The 19,777-nt window shown below is 37.3% G+C and overlaps 1 protein-coding gene across 1 annotated transcript; it reads left to right on the forward strand.

The window, feature by feature from the left end:
* Nucleotides 1-2,162: 2,162 nt before the first annotated feature.
* Nucleotides 2,163-6,071, forward strand: LOC123321686. The gene has a single exon (XM_044909410.1). The coding sequence runs from the start codon at nucleotides 2,163-2,165 to the stop codon at nucleotides 6,069-6,071; it is 3,909 nt and encodes a 1,302-aa protein (XP_044765345.1).
* The last annotated feature ends 13,706 nt before the right edge of the window (nucleotides 6,072-19,777 follow it).

Here is a 19,777-nt window from a genome sequence, read left to right on the forward strand (position 1 = left end):
AACCTGGCCGACGCACAATAATCCGAGCATATTCCAGTCACTAATCGAGGTAGATGCTGCTACTCATGTTTCGATAATGGATCGGGGAAAACTCTTTGTTTAGTTTGTGACACCCTGTGCGCGGTTTGTACATTGCATGTGAACGCCTTTATATTATAAACATGTGTAATATGACTTCTGTGCGGAAGATAACGCATATTGAATTAATTGCGCTGTACGACATCGAATGTAACACATTAGATTAAGCCAAGAGATTGTAATTACGAATATATATTTTAAAACCAAGAAATTTTCAATTATCTGTATATCCAACGGCGCAAACAGTTTTTGGTGACCCCGACGTGATTTGAAATCAGTGGAAAAACATCGAAATTCAAGAATAACGACAGATTTTCTGGAGGATCCACCTTGGGAAATCGCGAGCCACATTGCTGCAATTCATCGTTTCCGAAGCAGAGGGAAGTGCATTGTTTATTCCTTTGTAATTTTTCCTTCACATGATTCAGTTTGCGTAATTCATTGCATTCTATTTTTCAACTAACAACTAACTCAAATTATTGACCGATTTAATTCAAATACTATATCATTTCAGGTGAAGTTGATCTCTGAAAGCTGCATAACAGTTATTTGAAAATCCAGTAACGGTTAATCTCGATTAATAACCATTTGAAGTCGCTTCGTTGCTGCAGAACCGTTTTCGTTATCAGCCCAGCTGCGTTATCAGGAATAACCGTAACGTATTCATTGTTTTGATTATTTGATTCCGTTGTTTTTTTGTTCCATCATTATTTGAGTGAAACGTTTTCTGCGTCGACAAGATGAGTGATTTAAAGGACTTAATAAAACAAAGAGGCAGTTTAAGAGCACGTATAACACTTTTTGAAAAATATTTAACGCCTTTAATGAATCGCAAGGATTTATCAAATTTGATTTTAAATGAGGTCAATATCAGATTGAATAAAATGCGTGAGTTGTCGTGTGGTTTTGAAGATATTCAATCAAAAATAGAACTGTTGGATGAAGATATATCTAAACAAATGGAAGAGCGTGAAATCACTGAGAATATTTGTTTTAAGTTAATGGCTCAAGCTCAATCACTATTAGATTCTTTTCAAAATAATGCTATCGATGAATCTTCGTCTAACATAAGTAATAAGTCGAATAATTACAATAGTCTTAAATTACCACCTTTGAAAATTCCACCCTTTAATGGTGATCAAAACAAATGGATATCATTTAGAGATACATTTACGTCATTAATTCACGATAATAACAGTATTGACAATGTCAGTAAATTCCATTATCTCTTATCCTTCTTAGAAGGTTCAGCATCGTCTATACTCAGTTCTATTACAGTATCACATGATAATTATGCTGTTGCTTGGGATTTACTGAGCCAACGTTATAACAATAAACGTCTTCTTATTAATGAACACTTAAGGTGTCTCTTTGCTATTGAACCACTACAGCGAGAAACTGACAGTGGATTGCGGTATATTATGGATTCATTAAATAAAAATTTGAGTGCTTTAAAGTCTTTGGGAGAACCTACTGATCAGTGGGATACTATAATCATTTATTTTGCATCTTCAAGGTTAGACACCGTAACCTCGAGAAAATGGGAGGAGTTTAGGAGTGATATAGACTCAGTTACTTTAGAAGAATTTTATTCATTTCTTCGTCAGAGATCTGTTGTCTTAGAAACTATGAATGCTTGTAAATCTGTTAAGAACAATGAGAAACGTCATAGCTTACCAAAAATAAATAACAAATCCTTCATTGCGTCCTCACATGATCTTTCACCTTCTAAAGGGTGTCTTATATGTAAACTAGAACATAAAATTCATGAGTGCTCTAAATTTAAATCATTGCCTATAGAAGAGCGAATCGCTAAAATCTCTTCATTAAAACTGTGCACTAACTGTCTTCGAGGCGGCCACCAATCCTATCAATGTAAGTTGGGCGGTTGTAGAATATGCCATCGAAGACATAATACATTGTTACATAAGCAATTACCTTTACAACAATCAATACAACAAATAAAAAATGAACAATCTGCAGTTAATACTAATAACAATAGTTTAAATACAAGTGAAAATTCGAATTTTTCAAATCCTGCAGTCGAGTCCACGGTAGCAAGCTCATCTGGCACTTCTATTGCTATGTCTGCTGTCTCCACCAATCAAGCTCTTCTTTCCACGGCGTTGGTCAGGGTGACAAACAAGGACAAAACATTTATTCTCAGGGCTTTGCTGGACTGCGGCAGTCAATCATCTTTTATTAGCTATAAGGCTCAACAAAATTTAGGTATCTACAAAATAAAAAAATATCATCAATATATTTCTGGTTTGGGAAATATGCTACTAAATGTCAATGAACATTGCAACATAAATATACAATCGCTTCACAACAACTTTAATATGAACATAAATTGCTTTATTCTACCTAAAATTACTGATAATGTGCCCCATTGTACTTTGCGTATCGAGAATCTAGGAGTCCCTAGCTCTTTGCACCTAGCCGATCCAGGGTTTCATCAACCTTCAGTAATAGATTTACTGTTAGGTGCTGATATCTTTTGGGATCTGCTTAAGCCAAATAGGCTTATCCTGGGACATCAAGGTCCTATATTACAGGAAACCTACCTGGGTTGGATAGTAGCTGGCCCCATGAGGGGGAATACTCACGATAAAGACAAAAATACTAAAATATATTTCCACTTCTCAAAGGAAATAAGTAAACAATTAGCAAAATTTTGGGAACTGGAGGAAATTCCTAGAGATAATAAAAATCTCAAAAACAACTACTGCGAGAACTTATTCAGTCGAACTACTCATCGTGAACATGATGGTAGATTTTGTGTTCGAATACCACTAAAAGAGAGCTCATCAGTTCTAGGTGATTCATATAAAATTGCCGAAAAAAGGTTAATGCAATTGGAAGAAAAATTTAAGCGCAAACCTGTTTTCAAAGAGGAGTATCGTAAATTTATTAGAGAATATGAACAATTGGGACACATGACTGAAATTCCTAAACCTATATTTGGTTGCTACCTTCCACATCATGCTGTATTGAAGGAAACTAGTGAAACAACAAAACTACGAGTTGTTTTTGATGCTTCTGCAAAAACCTCTACGGGTATATCGTTGAACGATATACAATATATCGGACCAGTAGTACAAAACGACTTGTTCTCAATTTTACTGAGGTATAGACAGCACAAGTTTGTGGTGTCAGCTGATGTGGAAAAAATGTACCGTCAGATCCTCGTTGAGCCCGAGCAACGAATACTACAATTAATTTTGTGGCACGATGATCCGACCCAGACCATTAGGGTATTTCGTTTGAATACAGTAACCTATGGTACTGCATCAGCACCATTTTTGAGTACGAGATGTCTTCACCAACTTGGATTGGATTGTAGTGATGAAGTAGTCTCAAAATGTATAAAGGACGATTTTTACATCGATGATTTACTTTCTGGTACTGATGACCCAGCTGAGTTGATCCATATAGTTCAATCAATCACTGAAATTTTAAGATCGGCTGGTCTTCCGTTACGAAGGTGGCGTACAAACTGCCCATCTATCTTTCAATTCCAGTCAAATATCTCTACACCTAAGGACTTAGATGTTTCTTCACCATCCAGTGTCTTGGGATTGAAATGGGATCCATTAAATGACATTCTGCAATTTTCAGTTGAAAACATCAACTTAAACAAAAATGTAACTAAACGTACTATTTTGTCCAATTCTACTAAACTCTTTGATCCATTGGGTTTGCTAAGCCCTTGTACTATCGTGCCGAAGATAATACTACAAAAATTATGGCAATCCAAACTGGGATGGGACGACCCAGTAGATGATAAATTAGAATCAGAGTGGCGGAATTTTACAATTAATTTGAACACAGTATCAAAGGTCGGAATTGGTAGACATATACTCATCAATCAGCCCGTTATTATAGAATTACATTCATTCTCAGATGCTTCACAGGCAGCATATGCTGCAGCTATTTACCTCAGGTCGATAGATAGCTCAGGCAACATTTTCGTCAAATTAGTCTGCGCCAAAACCAGAGTCGCTCCAGTAAAACCTACGACAATACCACGCCTTGAGCTGTGCGGGGCATTACTGTCAGCACGACTGAGCTCAAAGGTTGCGAAATCACTCCGTTGTGATATAACTTCTTCCTATCATTGGACTGATTCAACGATTGTTTTAGGTTGGTTGTCCTCTGAAGCTTGTAACTTGCAACCCTTTGTCGCCAACCGTGTCAGTGAAGTACAAGAATTGACTGCATCTGGTACCTGGAGGCATGTGCCAGGCGATAAAAATCCAGCGGATATGGCCTCTAGAGGTGTAAATCCTAAGTGTATGCAGTCAGCTACACTTTGGTGGGAAGGTCCACCATTTTTATTTGAGGATCCTTGTAGCTGGCCTCAAACAATGAACACAAAAAATATTCTCGATTTACCCGAGAAGAAAACTACTGCTAAATGTTTACACGCTACGACTACACTCAATTCTACTATTCATGTTAACTCTTTGATAAACTTCGATAAATATTCAAGATTTTCAACTTTACAGAGGTCTGTAGCCTACGTTTTACGTTTCATCTCAAATTCGCGCAATAAAGTCGATAAATTTTCAAGTTCATTGTCCACTGTTGAGTTACATTCTTCACTCCAATTGTTGATAAAACTGCACCAGAGAGATTGCTTCTTAAATGAAATCAGAATTTTAAGTAATAAGCAGAACTTACCCTCTTATTCTCGTATGTTGTCGCTCAGTCCGTTCCTTGATGAGAATGGCATACTTCGTGTTGGTGGCCGCATACAGAAGTCGAAGGTTAGCTATGATAGAAAACATCCTGCTTTGTTAGATATAAATCATAACTTCACAAAATTGCTATTTTCCTATCATCACATCAAACTTATGCATTGTGGACCTCAGCTTTTGTTGAGTGATTTAAGAAATGAATTTTGGCCTTTAAGAGGTAGAATCTTAGCTAGAAGCACCATAAATAATTGCAAGATATGTAGAATAATGAAAGCTAAATGTTTAAATCCACTAATGGGCAACTTACCTGCTTCTAGAGTCATCCCAAGTTCTCCATTTCAGGTTAGCGGTGTCGATTTTGGCGGTCCATTTTACATCACAGACCGAAAGGGTCGCGGTTGCAAAATAACAAAATGTTATTTATGTCTATTTGTATGTTTTGCCACTAAGGCTTTACATTTAGAGGTAGCAAGCGACCTTACGTCTGATGTTTTCATTTTATGCTTGCGACGGTTTATATCCCGAAGAGGAAAGCCTCTTCAATTGTTATGTGATAATGGCACAAATTTTGTCGGCGCGGGCAACGAAATCGCGAGATTCTTAAAAACAAATAACGAAGAAATCTCAGGTTTTGCAGCAAATGAGGGCATTAATTTCAAGTTTTCACCAGCATACTCCCCTCACTTCGGTGGGCTTTGGGAAGCGGGCATTAAATCCGCCAAATACCATATCACTAGAATCTTAGGAGACAAACATTTGACATTTGAAGAACTAACAACATTATTTACGCAAATTGAAGCAATCCTTAATTCCAGACCATTGACCCCACTTTCTTCTGATCCTACAGACCTTAATCCTTTAACTCCAGCACATTTCCTCATAGGCAGGCCACTCACTTCATTGCCAGTAGAAAATCTCTTACAAGCAAATCCTAACAGGCTCAGCAGATTTCAGAACCTCGAGAGCATGCGTCAACATTTTTGGCATCGTTGGAAGAATGAATATCTCAGCGAATTACAACAAAGGTCCAAATGGCGCATCAAGCAAGAAGGGCTAAAGGAAGGCGATCTGGTTGTCATCAAGGAAGCCAACGTTCCTCCTTTGAAATGGCGTATGGCCCGAGTTTCGAAATTGTTTCCCGGATCGGATGGAGTTTCAAGAGTGGCTGAGCTTTACACATCCAAGGGTATCATCCGAAGAGCTGTGCACAATCTTTGCTCCCTGCCGGTACCACCAACAGCGGAAGTTCCTCGAAGTCCAAAGGGATTCGAGGGGGGGGAAGATGTTTAGTTTGTGACACCCTGTGCGCGGTTTGTACATTGCATGTGAACGCCTTTATATTATAAACATGTGTAATATGACTTCTGTGCGGAAGATAACGCATATTGAATTAATTGCGCTGTACGACATCGAATGTAACACATTAGATTAAGCCAAGAGATTGTAATTACGAATATATATTTTAAAACCAAGAAATTTTCAATTATCTGTATATCCAACGGCGCAAACACTCTTCGTAAATTACGATGCTTGCTCGGTTTATGATGCTACGGATTTGAGGATTTGCTATAGGTGCAGTGGTTTCAATCATAGGCAATTGAACTGCTCTCGCAAAATTGTTTGTCCAAAATGAGCGGGAGATCATATTTTGAATGAGTGTACCAGTTCTGTTCACAAATGTATCAATTGTATCAATGCTAATTTAACTGACAGTTGTCATGTTGTATGGGATGCCGTAAAATGTCCAATTTATAAAAAAAAAAACTGAAAGTACATAAGTCATCTATTTTTGCTCCTAAATAACAATTATGGCGGGAAAATATTTCCGCAAATTTTTCTGCAGCCCATTCAGCAAACTTAATTTTTTTTTATCAGAACGTGAGGGGACTTAGATCCAAAAGTTTTGAGGTATATGATAGCATTGCCCAATGTGATTTCGATGTCATATGCTTGACGGAAACCTGGTTGTCGTCTGATATTTCAGATTCTGAAATTTGTAACGAGCGGTACGTTCTGTTTAGAAAAGATCGAGACTTTGACCTCACGGGTAAAACGAGGGGAGGTGGTGTACTGATTGCAGTGTGCTCAAATCTTTTGGCTTCCCCACTTGATCTCAGCTCCGTGAGTTCTGTTTTCCCCGGCGTCGATGTGATCGGGTTGAGGTTGACTATTCGAGGCTCAAATTTTTACATTATTAATATCTATATACCACCAAATACCTCCTCCGATCACTACGAGGAGATTTTCGAGACCCTTTCTTGCCTACCATGTTTATGCAATGAAGACGATAAGTTGATAATTACAGGTGATTTCAATATACCTGAGTACATCACGGGCAGGGATAAAAATCTGCATAATGGCAGAGTCGACGCGCTTGAGAATTTTATTAACTTTTTCGGACTCACCCAGCAAAATAAGATATTGAATGCTAAAAACAGGATTTTGGATCTTATCTGTACTCGATGCTCTATTGTTGTTCTCGAGTCCCTATTTCCTGTTGTTGCCGTCGATGCGCATCACCCCCCCTTGGAATTTTCATTGTCATTGACTTCGAAACCGATTCAGGCCCGGTACTTTCACGTGCGAATAAATTTTATTCAACGAATAATGACGTACCGACATTCGATCTATGACAAATAAACTCTTCTAATTAAGTTTCAATGACAGATTTATTCGATGAATAACACTATCTGAAAGTGAAAAGACTGCATTTTTACTAATCTTACGAATAAGACTTAATAAATGCGAATAAATTTATTTATTCGCACGTGAAAGTACCGGGCCTAAGAGTGTTAAAGCCAATCTTGAGTGTTTTAACTTCAGGAAGGCAGATTTTCCGCGGCTTTATGACGCGATCCTCAACACCAATTGGGATCTATTGAATGAACAAACTGATGTCAATTTAGCTTGTAACATGTTTTATTCTATTCTGAATAATGTTTTTTCTCAATTTGTCCCCAGATCGATAAATAGAAAGTCTTCTCACCCACCATGGTTCACGGGACATATTATTACTAGGCTGAAAGAGAAAAATAGGTATTTGCGCATGTATAAGTCATGTTCAATATGTCAATAAATATAAAGATCTTCGCAGGGATATAAAGAAAGAAATTGCTGTAGCACGTGCGAATTTCACGAAAAAGGCTGAGGCAGATTTATCTGAGAACCCATCAAAATTTTGGTCTTATATAAATTCAATTCGGGATAGTTCTCTCATTCCTGGTTCGATGAACTACGGAGATCGTCACCTCTCAGCTCCTCAGGACATTGTTCAGGCTTTCGCTTCTTTCTTCAGCTCAAATTTTAATGAAACCTCAGACTTCAATCTGAGTGATCTGCCACCTGTCAACTCTTTTGGCCAAACTTTAACTATTCCTGAAATAACAGAGGATGCTGTGCTCAAGTCCTTAATAAAATGCAAAGCAAATATGACAGCGGGACCCGATGGAGTTCCCTCGTTTCTGTTGAAGGACTGTGCGATCGTTTTGGTCAGGCCTCTGACTGTTATTTATAGACTGTCTCTCTCAAAACTTTCCTTTCCGACCATCTGGAAAGAGGGTAGAGTGTGTCCTGTTTTCAAAAAGGGCAACAGGGTTAACATCGAAAATTATAGACCCATTGTTATTTTGAGCAACTTCAGCAAAGTTTTTGAGAGAGTGCTTTATGACATAATTTACTCACATGTAAGATGTCATATTTCTGACAGTCAGCATGGGTTCGTGAGGGGTCGATCAACCGTGACCAATTTAACTTGTTTGACTGAGTACATCACTGCAGCCTTGGATGAATCTTCTTAAGTCGATGTGATTTATACAGATTTTTCGAAAGCGTTCGACAGACTTGATCATGGTATACTCCTCCAGAAGTTATCAGCTTTTGGATTGGATCTCGGATTTTTGCGCTTCATGAAGTCTTACCTCTCGGACAGAAAACTTTGGGTTCGGTGCTTCGGTTTTAGATCGAATACGTTCGTGGCGTCATCTGGTGTTCCACAGGGGTCTATTTTGGGGCCACTGTTGTTCATAATTTTCATCAACGATATTAGTCTGTATTTAGTGTGTTGTTTCCTCCTTTATGTAGATGATTTTAAATTGTTTCGTCGTATTCTTTCGATTGAGGATTCTTGGGATCTTCAGGGTGACATAGATGGCTTGAATCGTTGGTGCAGGGATAACTTACTTCCCCTAAATATCGGAAAGTGTAACGTGTTATCATTCAGCCGTAAGAGAACAATGATTGAGTTTTCGTATAACGTTGACGGTCGTGTCCTTGGTAGGGTGGCGGAGTATAGGGACCTTGGAGTTCTGTTTGACCAGGGACTCAGTTTTGTACCACATGTGAGATCTATTGTTTCAAAAGGATTTCAAACGCTTGGTTTTATTTTGCGAAACTCAAGGCTCTTGTGAGGTCAAGGCTCGAATATGGGTGCTTAATATGGAGCCCGGGGTACGATGTGCATGTCAATAGTTTAGAGAATGTACAGAGGCGATTTTTGAAGTATATATGTTTTCGAATTGACGGTGTTTATCCTAACAGGGGTACTGCACATGCAGATCTTTTAAGTAGATTTGAAGTTAATTCTCTAGAGCGACGGCGTACTTATTTAGGTATACGGTTGAAAGCTCAGAGAAAAGTGTTTGGAAATTTGTTATGGTGACGCTTTTGGATGAAGATGGCTGATGGGGTAAATTTATCTGAATCTGAGCTGTAATTGCAGCATGATCAGAAATACCAATAGGGGGCAGATAGGAGATATTGCATAGGAGGTTTTCATCGTTAGTGAACAGAAGATCCACTGGCCTTCAAAATGATTCAATTTGAAATTCTATATTCCACATATAAAGAGATATATGAAAATCTATAACATTCTCAATTCGTATAAACACGATATACCTACTATTGTAAAGGGTTGATAGGTAGGTACTCTTGCTTCTCAAGTATTTTAAGTCCCTCTCAGAAATCAACATTTCAAATTCGGATTGGCAAACAGAATATATAAATTATTTCTGAATTATCCTGGAAGCCGCCCCAAAAACTATACAGTCCGTCACGTTTTTTCTGATAAAAGTCACGGTCTTTTTGGAGACCGATTGGCTAGAGAGCCATAACTTTAAAAAAAAGGGCAGCGAGTGGCCGCTGCGATGGAGATATTTACAGGCTGACTTTGATAGTTATTCATGAGTAGAATGCGGTATCTTCGATCGTTTTCCATCTGGCGGTATTCCTCTTGTTTCTGCATTCTTATTCGGTACTTTGAGAAGAATATATGTGAATTGTTTTGCGACCAAGCGCAAAAAGCCGCCTTTTAGATTTCACTCTAATAACTAGTAATGTTCGTCTTTTCGATTTTGAAGAAAAAAAATTTTGTGTGAAAAAATTGGTATCGTTTTATCAACTGATTTGCCGCCCCGGCAGGGTGCCAGGTTTGCCGGTCCTGACGGCGGCCCTTCTTGACGATGGCAAATTGGCTAGTTCAATTCAGATCGTAACACTTTTTGATATTCATTTCGTCGGGTGGTATGCATCTGAATCGTGGCGTGGTGATCATTCTTTATTATTGAACCGCTGGCATCATTTCTGCCGTGATCTGAACACGTTCCCAGACTTCTCGATTCGTCATACGTCTGTTGTTCGCAAAGCGAATCGGCGTACTGAATTAGGGAAAATATGGGACATATTGGTTTCTATCTGGATGGGATTGAATCAGACACCGTTTCATATTGGGTGGCGCTCTGGGTAAATGTATAGTACCCAGTAGAACATGCCAATATTGAATAAAGTTCCATCAATTCTAAACGTTCTCCACCGTAGAAAAATGCTATGTTGCTCTGATGTGACCAAATGAGGCCTAAACCATGGTCAGCATCTGCTTTTCTTCGTTGGAGCGTACTCCATTTGGGGCCTTGACGATGGCAAATTGGCTAGTTCAATTCAGATCGTAACACTTGTTGATATTCATATCGTCGGGTGGTATGCACCTGAATATTAATCCACAGAGCACCCATCCCTTACCCTACCAATTCCTTCCCATATTCCTTGAACCCAGTTGTACATCGTTTCATATCCCATACCCATTTGTACATATCTTTACATCCCATACCCACTTGTACATAGTTTAATTTTATTCAGAATTATTTCGAACAGGTTTTTTTCTTTTTATTTTTCCTGTAACAATTAACTAGTGATTTTATCAACCTTATGATACCATAAACAAAGAAATATTACCAACTGTCAATAAAATTAGTTCACATGTTTAATGAATTGTAATGGATACATAAAGTAGGAACTACTGTTGTAAAATAAATTGTTAGAAGTGAATACCATATCACAAATTGTACACATAAACATTCAATAAACTATTTTTGACTTTGACTTGACTTGACCGGTAATCAAGAGGGTCGCGGGTTCGAATACCGCCCGGAGGTGTACTTTTTCAGAATTCAATAATTGTCTGCATGCCGTTAACTTATTTATTGATAATAAATTCAATGCTCCACATTGTGAATTCCACGTTTTTCGAGAACCTCAAATATGCTATACGGTCCCAGAGTATGACTCGCTGTATCGATGACGAAGCAACGAGGACATGCAAGAAAATATGAAGGTGTTGAGAGATATGGGTCCACGGTCTAGAACTCTAGAAGACAGGCAAGACGTAGAACCCTTTTTGGGCGAGGAGTGCCATTCTTTTAGATTGTCTAGGAATTCATTCTATATCGAACTTTCAAACTGTATAGTTATTGAATAAAATATTTCCGAAACCGGATATCGTTTACAACATTTTCCACAAAGCTGGTATATTTTCGAAAAGGTGCATTTGCTGGAATTGATTGTCGCGGAAGTAATGAAATTTTGGAATTACATATTTCGAATGCTGAGTGTGCACTTAACCTTTTTTGCGAGTGGACTGTATTCCACGAAATAACATGCGGTGATAACTTGCGTATATGTTTTTGCAGCGGTTGATTTAATAATGTTGAAATAAAACACCCCTTATCTGGAATCAATGGAAGAGCGGCTTTCCACTGAACAGGGGTGATTATTTTGAAGATGTTAACTACACAAAATTGAAGGCCCCTTTAAAGGCTAAAATGGTGGATTCGGCCCGTCGCGGGAAGGACAGGTCTTTGATGTTTTTCTATATTTTCTGGGGAGAAAATTTAAATGAAACTCTGGTGAAATTTAACGAATAAATCTATTGCAGAAATTTGAATACTTCTTGACAAGCATGTATTTGGTCGATGACGACCAAAATAAAATCTCAACTACTTTCACACATGCAAAGTACGCAAAGCAATAAACATCAAAATTCCGTCAATAAAATCTTGGATTAAAATTATCTTTTCTCAATTGCACAACAACAATAAGAATATGATCAAAAATCAGATGAATTTTAGAGGAGCTTTCAGGACTCTGGACAAACAAAAATTGGAACCTTCTACCTTTTCCTGCGACCAGCGACCGTCGTTCGCCTGGGGTTGCTGGTGAACTTTTCGATCACCAGACTTTCCTCGCACAGTACTGCGAATTCTTTACACTCAACCGCACTTCCCGCACTTTTCCGTCGTCAACGATTAACGCTCTTCGTTTCGACTCTATACGAAATTCCCAAAATCCTATATCCGATCTATACCACAAATAAAAACAATGTTACGCCCTGAACTGACTTTAACCACGGTACTAATTCTCTTACACTATTCCCCGAATAGCTTGTACCCGTCTCCCTTTTTGAGACCTAACTCCGAAAAATACTTCTAAATTTCTCGAACTGCCGAATCTACTCTCGGACTTCCAAATCTACCCTATTAGAATCCCGGATTCTACTTCCGTCTTCTCGACGTATATTTTCTTCGACCAACTAACTTCCCACTAACTCCCTTCCTTTTTTTGGTTCCTTTTTATCATTCCCCTTCTTAGACCAAAAACCCAAATTTCCTCTCCACCTCTCGTGGGTGTTTCCCCGATTATTCCACGACGCGCTAACCTTGCATTTTTCTGAACTAATTGAATTAGCCGGTTAAAACTCAAGAGCCTGCTAATTCTTACAACGCCGAATCAATTATCTTCGAATATTGAATTGATATATAAGCTCTTATGGGCGAGTTATTATCTAAACTAAACCGTTTTCCTTTTAACTTAAAATCGGCCTTATGTCCTACATGAAACTCTACTTCTTCGACACTTATCTTCTTACTGGAAAAATATCATTCATACGCTTGTCATCAAAATCTTTATTCTCATGCAATTAATTATCTGGGACGCTGAGATCCCGAGAAAGAATTTCCTTGCCCAATATTCTATAAGCATATATATCTCGTCAATATTCCTATTTATTACAATGTCTCTCTTCGTGAACTGGTGAACTCCATATGACACGGCATACATGTGCAACCCTCAAAAAAACTTCTTTCCCAGTAAAACAAAATGAACTAGTGGAAGAGAAAATACCGAACAATTGTTGCATTCGTTTTTCTCGGTAATAATGCCGTACCCTCGATTCGTAAAATAACCAATCTAATCCAGTAACTTTATACATCACAGCATGCGTTAAATCCGGTAGTTCTGATTTTTTGCAAACTTGTTTATGATGTTGTCCTAATGGATAATCCAAGTTGGTGACCTCGAGCGCTGAACGCAACTTTGTCAAAAATCGAAAAAACCGCGAAAAATTTTTTTTTTTTAATTTTGGCGATTATCACCCTAAAAGATAAATTTTCGAAAAAACTTTTACAGGACTTTTTCGAAGAAGACAAAATTTGCTAAAATATGATACCACAACTGTATCTGTAGACCCAATAGTTTCCGAAATTGAGCATAATTTTTTTCGCAATTCCCAATTTGACAATTTTGACCCTGATTATACTAACGAAGCCCTGTACTTTTATGATAAGATGTTGAAAAAGAAAATGAGAAGTGTGAACTATAACGTTTAAGCTAATCTACGAATAATGAAGCGAAAAAAAATTACAATAAAAGTTATTGAGTTTATTCGTTACGAAATAGTTATATTAAAAATCAATTTGGCCCTCTTGGAAGGTCCCGGTTGGGGTTCGTCAGTATCTGGATTGATATATGATGGCATATCTCCATCAGCGGATTGTGATGACTGGTCCACTTCTTGTGCCCACAAGTCATCCTCCATTTCGACATCGGACAGATCGTCGCCTTCTGGGATATCTGCTACAGCAACATCAGGTACATTATCACAAGACACCCCGCTGCAGTGCCTGCAGACTGATGAACATTTTAATCCTGCTTCCTGCAGCTGCAAGCGTTTCCACAACCCTTCGTGCAGCCACAAGAAATCATCTGCAAGAGGTGTTGTGGGACTGCATCTCTGGTCATCGTTTTGGGGTTAAAGCCTTGTGGCCAGGAGAGAGGATTCATTGTGACTCCCAACCATGCCTGTACCTATAAGAAGATTGTACATGAAAATAGAAAATGATGAATGATATGTTATATGTATTACTGATGCAAGGACAAATTTTTACCTGATGATTGTGTGATTTCCCATTTTTGTTGTCAGCAGTTTTATGAAACGTATCTTGTTTTTGTCATTTGCCAAGAATTTCTGTTGAGGAACCTGTGCCATGATGTTCTCATCTATGATTATCTCTCGTGATAAGTGTAACTTGGCTCTTCGAAGACGATCAGAGCTCTTTGTGTTTTTCTGTACAGCATCTACGGGGTAACCATCGAAAACCACTGCCACGTTTGAGCCATAGTGAGCAGTAACGTACTGTATGTATCTGTCAGCTATCGCACCAAATGATGAGCTTCGAGGCCACACTATTTTGTGAAGTAGATGACCTCCGTCCACTACTACGAACTTCGGTAACCCTTGCTTCTCATTTAAGGTTACAGGTTGAAATACTGAATACAAGAGGGACTTTTGGGTAAGCGGTGCAAACTGGCGTTAATCTCTGAAACTATTGGGTGTACAGAGACAGTTCTGGTATTATATTGTAGCAAATTTTGTCTTTTTCAAAAACATCCTGAAAAAGTTTTTTCAAAAATTTATTCTTTAGGGTGATAATCCCCAAAATTAAAAAAAAAAACGATTTTTTCGCGGTTTTTTCGATTTTTGACAAAGTTGCGTTCGGCGCTCGAGGTCACAAACTTGAATTATCATTAGTCAACATCATGATATAATAATATAAGCAAGTATACAAAAAATCAGAACTACCGGATTTGACGCATACTACCCCATTCATTCAGACGACAAAGTTACTGGACTAATCAATCATTGCATCGAAATCGAATTCGATATGAAAGTCCTCGTCGAAATCTCTTGGTCTCTGGAATAATTGGAACTGGTTAGGGTGTCGTTAATGATTGGAGGAAAGAGAAGCAGACGATTTCCATGTGTCAGAAGTGAGGAAGATTCGTTTTTTAAAAGAATTTCCATTTCTGAATATTCAATATCTTCTGTTATGCAGCCCCTCGATATTCCTCTTATTCAAATTGGCCAAATTGGAAAATTTCAAGAATGAATTAAACGATTGTAGACACATAAATATTTAAAGTATGTCTCGGTCTCGGGTATAATTGGAACTGGTTTGGGTCTCCTTAATGCTGGAGAGAAGAGAAGCAGACGATTTCCATGTCTCAGCAGTGAGGAAGAAAATAATACGTTATTTGAATTCTGAATATTCAATATCTTCTGTTATGCAGCTCCTCGATATTCCCCTCATTCAAATTGGCCAAATTGAATTGAGCGAATATAGACAAATACATATTTTAAATTGTTGCCAGTGAAGGCGAAACATTCTGCATATATTGATTTCCTATTTATTCTTCAGCAATTTGCTATCATCAAGTTGACAGTGAAATTCTCATTAAATTGATGAGGTTTTTTTGGTTTCAGGCAAAGCATAACGTGAAAGTCCAAAAATGAAAAGAACCGTAAGGGTGAACGACAATCAGTTAATTTTGCTTTCTGAAAGAGCTCACTATGATCACTCCCAAGCTGGCTATTTACACAAGAGATCGGCCGATTGCAGTAAATGGCAACTTAGGTGGTTTGTGCTGTATCAGGTGAGTAAACAAATTTCAACAGATCTTTTTATGAAAATTTCAATTGAATATTTCGCCCTCTCAATAGGACAACTGGCAAAACTTAATTTGTATTATGAAGACTGAGTAGTAAGGCAAAAAATTCCTATTTTCCGTAATTACGATTTTGTAGAAGCACTGAATTAATTTCATTTATAAATAAAGAGTTTGTCATGCCCCCTCTACGAACTCATGTGAAGTTGGCGCCGACTTTTTCGAAAAAAAATATTTTTTTTGGAGTAGATTTGAAAGAGTTCTGGAGTTATTGATAAAAATTTTGAATAGCAAATCGTGGATTCTAATGAAAAAAACAAATTGGTGGCGCTAACTTCACGCAGCGCCGTCTTTTTCGAAAAAATGAGTTCTGATGCTATTTTTCGTTGAAGAAGAAAGAGTTCTAGAGTTATTGATCATTTTTAGGAAGAGTTCTGCGAGAAAAAAAATAATTAGAACACAGGTTTTTGACTCTCAAAAAAAATCATTTTGAGAGAAAAAAATTGGAGATATTTCAGTTCCAGTTCAGAGTTCTGAATAACGATCGAATTCTACAAAATATGTCAAGTGACATTTATCAAAAAAACAAAACTCAATTTATCAGCAAAAATAAGGTCCGAAATTTGAAAACCAATATTTCCTATATTGGCAAAACTTGAGCGCAGAATAGTTCTGATAAGAGTTCTGAGTAGCGCTCGAAGAGTTCTACAAAATATGTCAAGTGACTTTTATCGAAAAAACAAAAGTTTTCAATTTATCAGCAAAAATAAGATCAAGAATATTTAATCATTTTTTTTTATTTGTTTATCACACAATATACACAAGTTACATTGATATAAAATGTGTAGCTCACAGAGGTAATCAACTTAACTGTTCGTGAGCTCGGCGCAGAAAATCAAACTCATCCACAAACAAAACTAACAAAGTGTGGAGACCCCAAAAGCAACAAAATATGAACAAACTCAGATCCCATCATAACAATCTACAACCATGATTCAACAGTAACAATGTGAACAATAATAATTACGACAATAATAAGAAATCTAATTTGAACAATAATAGCAATAAAATGAATAGCAACAATAACAATTCTATAACAATCCGAATAAATATCACAAATTTGATATCACCCATTTTTTCAATTTATTCTTCCTGGAATACTGACTGTTCAAAATCTTCAGTTCATTAGGGAGTAAGTTAAAGACACTAATTTCCCTCACACAACTACTCTTACCACTGATTGTCTTGAATATTAGAGGCAATTGAATGCTTTTATTCCTAGTGATGCTATTTGATTTCATAAATTCATTTTTTAGTTCTTCATAATGGTATTTCCGTGACTCAAGTGAAAAGAGTTGTTCCATTGTCAAAACATTGCCACAAACAACTTCATTTCTATAAAATATTTTTAAAATTCTCCTTTGATGGCTTTTCAACAGATTCAGACAGTTAGAGTAAGCTCCACCCCACGCAACAATTCCATAATTGATAACACCATGAAACAGTGCATAATAAAGCATCCGAAGAACAACACCAGGCATTATCTTGGCTAGTTTGTGGAAAATATAAACCATGAATTTAGTTTTTTTTCAGTAAATATTCGATATGCTTTTCCCATCTCATGTTACTATCAAAGATTATTCCCAAGTACCGGATTGTGTCCACCCTTATTATTAGTTTATCATTTATACTAATATTTAAAAACTCTGGAACACTATTGCAGTAATTCCCAAATGCTATATAGGCCGTCTTATCGATGTTTAAAGAGAGTTTGTTCGACGACAACCAAGCACCTATTTCTTCAAGATATCTATTCATATTGTCTTCAACCTCCCTCCAGCTATTAGCAGTCGACACAACAGCGGTGTCGTCAGCAAAAGAAATTACCGAATTATCAGGAACAGTGTCAAGCAAATCATTTACATATAAAAGAAACAATAATGGCCCTAAAACGATGCCATGGGGAACGCCTGTACTTACCTCGCAATAATCGCCTACAACGTTGTCAAACTTCACCCGATGGCATCTTTTTTCCAAATATGAGCTGAGAAGCTGATGAGCTTTACCTCTAATTCCATAGTTGTTCAGTTTTTCTAACAAAATTTTGTGATTGACCGTATCAAAGGCCTTTGCCAAATCTAAAAATGTTACGCCCACTGGCACACTTCTATCAAGTCTTTGATATATTAGGTTAGTCGAGTAATTCAAGGCGTCTTTGGTTCCTAATTTTTCCATAATGCCATACTGTCTTTAAGATATCAAATTGTGTTTTTTAATGGAGTTTGAAATCCTGAAGTAAATTATGTTTTCAAAAATTTTCGCCAGATTGGATATCAACCATATAGGTCTATAATTCGATACATTATGCTTATCCCCAGTTTTATGAATTTGTTTTATAACAGCTTTTTTGAACACATCTGGCCATATTGATCTTTCAATGCTTGTATTTATTATATATGGGAGAGGTTCGGCAATAAAGTTAGCTAAAGCAATAACGGTTTTTACATTTATATCGTCAACTCCACCACTCTTCATTTTCATCTTTTTAATTATATTAATTACCTCGTAGGAATCAGTAGGTGACCGAAATATAGAATGGGGATTAACTGGGGGAAGCCTAACTTGAATGATACCAGGCCGTCCAATACTAAAACCTAGTTGTTCACCGATATTACCGAAATATTCATTGAAGCAATTCGCAATCAAAAATGGATCTTGGATTTTCGATTTCTTATCATCATATATGAAACTAACACTGTCATTTTTCTTACCGTTTTTGCCAAGTTTCTCATGAATAATTGACCACAATCCTTTGGAACTATGAATGTTCATTTCTACAATTTTTTTATCATACATTATTTTTGCCTTCTTAATTACTTTATTTAGGATTCTTAGATAACTTTCATATTCAGTTTTTAGTTGTAGGTTATGAGGTTGCATTTTCCAAATGGAATATAACATTTCTTTTCTACTACAAGAATTCAGTATACCTCTTGGTATCCAAGGACTGCGAGGAGCAGCTGCTGAATTTCTTCTGGGTTTGGACCTTGCGTAGTTAACACATTCAGTTATTAAATTGATAAGTGACTCAGCTGCTAAGTTAGGATCATCCACCAGCATTACGGAATTCCAGTTAGTTTCAAAAGCTAGTTTAGTCAATTTGTTATAGTCGATATCCTCCTCTTTACTTTATACTTGAGGTTATCAACTGTTAAAAAGAGAGGGTAATGATCGTTAAATAGTGACTCCAATTTGATAAATGTAGGATTAATAGTACCCGTCCTAAGAAAAATATTGTCAATGCAAGAACCATGGTTACAATTTTCATCAGATGGTCTAGTGATCGTCTGAAAACCGGGAACGAACCCCATTTCCAAGTAGTTATTTAAATGTTCTTAACTGACACGATCATCCTTAAGGATGTCAATATTGAAATCGCCAATTAGAATATGATTTTTAACTTTCCTTGAAGAGTTCATAAACTATTTTAACTCGGTAACAAACTTTTCTTTAGGCAGGTCATGGGGTCTATAAAGTGCAGATATTACCAAATTAGTATTGTCATCTAATTCCACATGTGAGTTCAGAAGTTTCAATCTACCAAAACTAACAATATTTGTAACTTCATTAATGGTATCTCTAAAGGCGCATTTATACCAAACGAGCATTATTCGCGAACAGTGCTTGCAAACAGTAGTACGGGCGGTGTAAACAGTCATCGGCGCCGAACAGAGTTCGCAAACCCTGTTTTCGAACGTTTCAGAGAGCTCGAGCTCATTTCGCCACATGCCGGTAAAGTAACGTTTCATTATAAGGCACTGTTTGCGAACAATGCACGCAATATGCGCAGGCGGTGTAAACACTCATCGACGCCGAATAAAGTTTACGAAGCCTGTTTCAAAACGTTTTAAAATGCTCGATCCCGTTCCGTCTCATGTCGGTAAACC

Source organism: Coccinella septempunctata, chromosome X (assembly GCF_907165205.1).
Source record: "Coccinella septempunctata chromosome X, icCocSept1.1, whole genome shotgun sequence".
Classification (NCBI taxonomy): Eukaryota; Metazoa; Arthropoda; class Insecta; order Coleoptera; family Coccinellidae; genus Coccinella; species Coccinella septempunctata.

Bases quoted from the DNA above. Each gene is read 5' to 3' on its own strand.
- LOC123321686 (XM_044909410.1), top strand. From the start codon at position 2,163: ATGTCTGCTGTCTCCACCAATCAAGCTCTTCTTTCCACGGCGTTGGTC.